The sequence below is a fragment of the Hevea brasiliensis genome, chromosome 1 (genome assembly GCF_030052815.1).
Source record: "Hevea brasiliensis isolate MT/VB/25A 57/8 chromosome 1, ASM3005281v1, whole genome shotgun sequence".
Lineage (NCBI taxonomy): Eukaryota > Viridiplantae > Streptophyta > Magnoliopsida > Malpighiales > Euphorbiaceae > Hevea > Hevea brasiliensis.
Genome location: NC_079493.1, coordinates 98,627,466 through 98,635,528, shown reverse-complemented (window position 1 = coordinate 98,635,528; position 8,063 = coordinate 98,627,466). Strand labels below are relative to the sequence as shown.

The 8,063-nt window shown below is 34.6% G+C and overlaps 1 protein-coding gene across 1 annotated transcript; it reads left to right on the top strand.

The window, feature by feature from the left end:
• Positions 1 to 1,206: 1,206 nt before the first annotated feature.
• Positions 1,207 to 1,947, top strand: LOC131183217 (uncharacterized). Its single transcript, XM_058153537.1, has one exon. It carries the CDS (start codon positions 1,207 to 1,209, stop codon positions 1,945 to 1,947), a length of 741 nt encoding a protein of 246 aa, XP_058009520.1.
• The last annotated feature ends 6,116 nt before the right edge of the window (positions 1,948 to 8,063 follow it).

Sequence of the window (8,063 nt, the reverse complement as noted above, 5' to 3'; positions counted from 1 at the left end):
TTGAGGCTAGAACTAAACACCTTCAGATAAAAGGAGGGAAAGTCACTCTACGATGCATAGGAGAGATACAAAGACCTTTAAAGGGAATGCCCACACAATGACATAGAAGATTGGCTTATTGTCCAAAATTTCTATAATGGATTGTTACCATCCATAAGAAACTCAGTTGATTTAGTAGCTATAGAGAAAACAGTGACTGAAGCTATGAAACTACTGGAAAGGGTTGTATATCATAATTTTGAGTGGTCAAATAAGAGGGAAGATGTAAGGAGGATGGCAGGGATCCTAGAAATGGATGCCTTCAGCATGATTAATGCCTAGTTTGATTAGCTCACAAAAAAACTTGATAGGATGCAGGCTAATGTATTGGGATAAAGTAATTAATACTGTAAAAGCTATGGGGGAGGTCATATAACTTCAGAATGTAGTCTTTACAGTGAGCCTTCCATAGAGCAGCTGAACTATGTGAACAATGGAGGGAACTTTAACTAGAGACAGGTCCATAACCCTCATTCTAATATTTATAACCCTGGATGGAGAAATCACCCCAATTTCTCATGGTACAACTAGCAGAATTTGCAAAATCAGCCCATAAATAAATAGCAGGGATACAAGCCACCACCACTTGGTTTTCAAAACAAAGGTAAGAATTTAATGTAGCAACCACCGCCACCTCCTCAGCCTCAATAGCTAGAATCCAAGTTGATAATGGAATCCATGATGGAGGGCCTTTTAGCAGCACAACAACAACAGAATGAGATGATCAAACAACTAGCTTTTAGAGTGGATCAATTAGCCACCCATCATAAAATTCTTAAAAACTAGATTGCCCAGTAAGCTGGTCCTTCAAGTAAATAGATTGGAAAATTACCTAGTCAACTAGAGATGAACCCCAAAGAGCATTACAAGGCAGTTATATTGAGGAGTGGGAGGACATTATAGGAATAAAAACCAAAAGAAAAACAAAAGCAAAAGAGAGAAACTTTAGGAAATCCTGATAGCCAAAAAGAGGAAGAATAGAAACAAGCTGAAGAAGTCGATGAAAAGAAGGAAAGAAAGAAAAAGAAATTACTAGAACCTTACCAACCTGCTCTACCTTTTCCTCAAAGGTTCTAGAAAGCCAAATTAGATAAATAGTTTAAAAAATTTTTAGAAGTTTTATAAAAACTTTACATCAACATTCCTTTTACAGAAGCACTATCTCAAATGCCATCCTATGTAAAATTTTTAAAGAAAATTCTTTCCAAGAAAAAAAGGTTGGAAGACAATGAGACAGTTGCTTTAACAGAGGAATGTAGTGCTATCTTACAAAACAAGCTACGTCTAAAGTTGAAAGATCCTGGAAGCTTCTCTATAGCATGCCTAATTGGTAACATGAACATAGACAAAGCCCTCTATGATTTTGGAGCTAGTGTGAGCCTGATGCCCTTATCTATATGTCAAAAACTGAATATTAGAGAATTGAGACCAACTACTCTCTTGTTACAATTAACAGACAGGTCTGTTAAGTATCCAGTTGGCATCTTAGAGAACATCCCTATCAAAGTGGGTAAATTCTTCATTCCTGTAGATTTTGTTGTCCTAAAAATGGAGGAAGATATCCAAATTCCCATAATATTAGGAAGGCCTCTCTTGGCAACCGCCAGAGCAATTATAGATGTAAAAAATGGGCGGTTAACTCTCAAAGTGGGAGATGAAGAAGTGGAGTTTAACTTATGTAGAGCAATGAAGTACAAACCTATGTCTAATGAATGTTTAAAGGTTGACATCATAGATAAGCTAGTAGAGGAAGAATTTCAAAAAAGATATCCCAAAGACCCTCTTGAAGCTTACATAGTACATAGTCGCACAGTGGAGGATGAAAATAAAGAAAATACAGGATATGCACAGTCTTTTAAAGCTACACCTCTACCTTTGGCTCGAGCACCACTAGTAGAAAAGCTATAGGAAAAGCAACCAAAAAACAAGCCACAAGAAGAGACAAAATAGGGAGAATTGAAACCTCTTCCCTTTATACTAAGGTACACATTCTTGGATCCTAATTCTAAATATCCTATCATTATAAATGCTAGCCTAAATAAGGTAGAAGAGGAAAAACTCTTAAGAAAACTTAGGACCCATAGCAAGACTATAGGGTACACTTTAAAAAACCTTAAGGGAATTAACCCTTCCATTTGTATGCATAGAAAACTTATGGAAGAAAATAGTAGGCCTACCATTGAACATCAAAGGAGATTGAACCTTAACATGAAAGAGGTAGTAAAAAAAGGAAATTTTGAAACTATTAGATACAGGTATTATATACCTAATATCTGATAGTAAATGACTTAGTCTAGTGTATGTAGAGCTTAAAAAGGGTGGGACAACTATGATGAAAAATGAGAATAATGAGTTGATCCCTACTAAAATAGTTACTGGTTGGCTAATGTACCTTGACTATAGAAAATTAAATAGTGCCACTAGGAAAGACCATTTTCCTCTTCCATTCATAGATCAAATGTTAGAAAGACTAGCTAAACATTCTTACTTCTATTATCTAGATGGGTATTCTGGATTTTTTCAAATTCTCATTCATCTTGAGGACCAAAAAAGATCACATTCACTTATCCTTACGGTACTTTTGCATATAGGAGAATGCCCTTTGGTCTTTATAATGCCCCTGTGACTTTTCAAAAATGCATGATGGCTATTTTTTTTATTACATTGAAAATATAATAGAAATCTTTATGGATATTTTTCTATTTATGGAACTAGTTTTGATGAATATTAGCTAATTTAGCTAAAGTGCTACAAAGATGTGAAGAATTAAATCTAGTTCTAAATTAAAAAAATTGTCACTTCATGGTAAGAGAGGGCATAGTCCTTGGTTATCTAATTTCAGAAAGAGGAATAGAAGTGGACAAAGAAAAAATTGAAATCATTTAAAAAATGCCGCCATCTTCATCAGTCAAAGGAGTACGAAGCTTTCTGCGACATGTGGGCTCTACAGAAGATTTATCAAGGATTTCTCCAAAATAGCTAAGCCTTTAACTAATTTACTAAATCAAGATGTTCCTTTTGACTTTGATGACAATTGTCGTGTTGCATTTCAAAGGATAAAAGAAGCATTAATTTTAGCACCATTTATGCAACCACTAGATTGGGCGCTGCCATTTGAAATAATGTGCAATGTAAATGATTATGCAGTAGGGGCAGTGCTTGGATGGAGAAAAGACAAGAAAGTTCACGTTATCTATTATGCCAGCAAAACACTTGATGATGCACAAGTCAACTGTGCAACTACAGAAAAAGAATTCTTAGCAGCTATTTTTGCAATTGACAAGTTCAGGTCTTACTTGGCTAGCTCTAAAGTCATTATCTACACAGACCATGCTGCAATTTGGTACCTCTTGAACAAGAAAGAAGTAAAACCAAGGCTGATATGATGGATTTTACTTCTACAGGAATTTGACCTCGAAATCAAAAATAAAAAGGGAACCGAAAATATGGTAGCTAACCACCTATCTAGGCTCAAGCAGGAAGAATCTGGGATAGCTTTGATAATTTGCTAATTGATGATTATTTGCAATTTCCCAACCCCTGTGGTATGCTGATATTGTTAATTATCTTGTGTGCAGGGTTTTGCCACTTAACATGTCCTACCAACAAAAGAAAAAATTTTTGCATGATGTAAGGGACTGTACCTTGGAAGAATCTCTACTATTCAAGAGTTGTAATGATAGGCTAATAATGAGATGCATACTAGAGGAGGAGATTGAGAGTATACTGCAACATTGTCACTCATCATCTCATGAGGGATACTTTAGTACAACAAGAACAGCAGTAAAGATTTTACAAGTAGGGTTCTGGTAGCCAAATTTGTTTAAAGATGTAAGAAACTTTGTACTGACAGTGCCAAAGAATAGGAAATATTTTAAGAAGGATCGAGATTTCATTGCATGGTATACTTAAAGTGGAACTGTTTGATGTGTGAGGAATAGACTTTTTGGGTTCATTATGATCTTCATTTAGCAATGAGTACATTCTGGTTCGTGTAGAATATGTATCAAAATGGGTAGAAGTAATAGCTACACTAATAAATAATGCCAGAGTGGTAGTTAAGTTCCTTACGAAGAACATCTTCACAAGATGTGGCACACCAAGGGAAGTCATTAGTGATGGGGGAAGTCACTTCTATAATCGATAATTTGAAACACTAATAAAGAAATACAGAGTGACACATAAAGTAGCAACACCTTACCATCCTCAAACCATTGGTCAAGTGGAGGTTTCAAATAGGGAATTAAAGAGAATCCTTCAGAAAATAGTAAATTGCTCAAGGAAGGATTGGTTCTTAAAATTAGATAATGCATTATAGGCCTACCACACTGCATTAAAAACTCCCATTAGAGCAACTCCCTTTAGCTTAGTTTATGGGAAATCATGCCACCTCCCTGTGGAGCTTGAACATAAGGCCTATTGGGTAATTCAAACCCTAATTTTGATTTAAAAGTTGCTGGAGAAAAGAGGCTTCAACAGCTCAATGAATTGGAGGAGATTAGGCAAGATGCCTATGAGAATGCCAAAATCTTCAAGGATAGGACCAATGTCACACCTTACCCCTCTGTAAGGCATAACATAATCCCATAGAATACCTAATGAACTACCGAACTTCACCTACCGATAACTCATTAAGTACCCTACAAGGGATTTTAAAATCATTTTCTTACTTTTTAGAAGTCGTGAGCATTTTTTAATAGGTATTAAAACATTTAATTAGAGTTTGAAAACTAGTTAAAATTTTTATCCCTTTTTATTTGTTCGCAAATTTTAGAAAAATTTCGGTAAAGTGCCGTCTGTATTTAAAAAAAACAGTTCTTCAAATACCTGTAAAAATACTTTCAATAATTTGTTTCATCAACTCAATAACTACCACAACAACTTCAACATCATTTCTCAACTCCAAAATTCAAATCAATAATTTTCAATTCAAATATGATAAAAAATAATACTAAGTAATTTCATTCAAATTAAAACAAAATAATTTCATTTATCAATCCAGAATTTACATTAGAAAAATCCAAACTAATATTATTACAACTTTATACAACTGCTCATGACCATTTCTATATGTACATACATTTACATACATCAAAATAATTATTACAATCAGGGTATAAAATATACCCAATAGAACTTCAGGGAGGTGGCTCCACGATCCTCAGTAGCTCACTCTGCCGCTCCTCTAGTCTCTATATGTGACACCCCTTACCCGTCTACTGTATAGCCGAGTAAGATATGTCACACAGTGTATTGAAACACTCTATTTTATCTCAATCATTTTTATTCTTCCTGAATTTATTTTTTTATCATAGTTATGAAGTACAATTTGTGAAATATAATTCAAGTCATTTATTGAAATTATAATTTATTTGAGGTTATGCAAATTTTATAGAAAATTCGGCAGAGTGCAGGCTAAAAATGGATAAAACAGTTCTTCGGAACCTGTGAAAAACACTTCCAAAATTTTCAATCAATCCCAAACTCCATTTCATCAACAAAATCCCAATATTTCTCATATATACTCCCATTCTCATTCATTCATTTCATATGAAATTCATATAAAAGTCATAAATAAATATTTACTTGTTCATTCATAAATACAATTTCCATAATTTACATCAATACTAAAATACATTACATAAGTCTTAATTACACATGAGAAAATAAAAGTTAATTAAAAAATTCCAAAATAAAACCTAGTGTCTTACCAATGCACTGATGACTTTGAGGTGACACGGATACTATGCAGAGCTGCAGAAGATCTCACCCACCATGTGGTCTACTGGGCTCCCGGTCGGTCTCTCCAGTACCTACGTGTGGCAAAGAGCAACGCGCTAAGCAATAATGCTTAGTGGTGTCAATAATAAAATAAAAGAAATAATTGAAAATAAATATGCAGTGCATGTCCTGATGCCTTATGTAGATAATTTTTTGATCATTATTGGTAATCTTATTTATTTTGTACTTGTCATATTCATAATTGCATTAAATTTATCCACTTTCATTTTTTGGTTGCCCAAGTAACCTATACTGGATGACTGGACTAGATAAACGGGTAAACTGGCACTGGGTATCAAGTACCTCAGGCCGTTACACCATCGGTCACATATGTATCACCCGATGTGCAACAGAACAGCTAATAAGTTGTAATAACATTAGGCACAAGGCCAAGTATTAACACAATGTCAGAATGGCTAAAAGCCATAAAATCACAGAATGAAATAATGCCATGTGCAGTACTACTAACTGAACCCTATTGGCATACCGACCTATCCAAATCAATCTTGCTAGGTGTACTAGGACATGTTACACTTTTAAATTTTACAATTCTTGAAATTTAAGTTTAGGTGTTACAATTCATTTCATTAGTCAACTAAAATATTGACTTTTGCATAGATAATAGGTACATTGGTTCTAATACTCTCAACATACTGCATTTTGCATTCTAAAATTGTTAGTATTGGTTGCCAATACCATTTCAAAGCTTAATGTTAGTTATTCAAAATTTTCAGATTTCAAGCCTCATATTTACTATTCCATTGGTCATTTGTACAATAAGAATTTGCAAAATTGTCTTCATGAAAGTTGTTCTTTATTTTGTCTAGTTACATTTCCTTTTTTGAATCACTCCATTTGGAGTTTTATAGCGCAAGTTATGGCCTAAACACCATAACTGGCCGGATTGGACAGAATCCAAAATTTTGGGCAAAACTGGTTCTGCTAGATTTGGTAACCTAAGTTTGGTTAGCAACGTGACTAGGTTTTGGTCAGAATTTTGGATTTGTATTCTTCATGAAAGTTTCAGGTCTATGTCTGAGCTTTCTTCTTGTAAAATTTCAAGTCAATTGGACCTTTATACACTGAGTTATGACCAAATGAATAGACACTGTTCATTTGGTCATTTTGCCCAAGTAGAATGCAAGTCATCCAGATTAGGGCAATTTTTAGGTTAACTTGGTTTAGTTTTCTGGGCAGGGTTTCTTCACCAAAGTTGTGCCATTATATGTCTAGTTTCATGTCCAATTGGCCTTGCACCAATTGAACTTATACAACTCCATTTATGGCCACCCAAATCTGCTGGACTCACAACCAGTCCTGCAAGTCACCAAGGGCAGCATGCCTAAGGTCAACTTGGTTATCCTTACTTCAATTCCTCCTCACACATATTCAAATGGTCACTATTTGACCATTACAATATCATTTTGTGTCCAATTATATCTACTCACATATTTGAGCTTCAAACCCTAACCCTAACATTCCAAAGTTACATTTTCTTGCACTAAACTCATAAACTAATTTTTTGAGTGATACAATCATATCAAGGGCAGCCCATTCACTCATTTAACCCAAAGAAACCATCAACACCACAACAAATCCATGGCTGCCAAAAATAGGGTAACACCTTAACATGTTTATCTTCAATGAACTTACACATATCCTAGCTCAAATTTTCATTCTAACAAAAATTTAAAGGAAAGAATCAAAGATTTGGACACTAACCACTTGCAGCAGAATTTCTTCCTTCACAAAACTTCCTTTTTTGTTTCCTCTTCTTGCTGCCTAGTAGTGATTTAAGGTGTGAGGATCAAGTTTAGTGCAGGGCTTGAGTGATTTTAGGGTGAGATTTGGTGAGTTATGAAGCTTTGGTGGAGCTTTCATGGAGGTTTGGGTGGAAGGGAGTGGGACGGCTGATTTTTGGGTGAGGATGGCTGATGGTTTTTTTTTTTTTTTTGTATCCTTTGTCCACTTTTTATTAGTTAATTTAAGTGTTGATTAAATATGATTGGTGGGATTTTTTTTAATGACATCATAGTGATGTCATAATTGGCCTTTTATCTCATTTTCTCTTCTTTTCTTCTCTACTCATTTTCAATATAATTTTTAGCAATATTTATTCACATTTTGTATCATGATAATTATTTATTTAGCTGGACAAGTCGGCAAAAAATCACCTCTGAAGGCGAAATGACCAAAATGCCCTCCATTGGGCATAACAGACTAAAATTGTCTGTACCAATTGA

Coding starts and splice junctions, on each gene's coding strand:
- LOC131183217 (XM_058153537.1), top strand. CDS start 1,207: ATGCCATCCTATGTAAAATTTTTAAAGAAAATTCTTTCCAAGAAAAAA.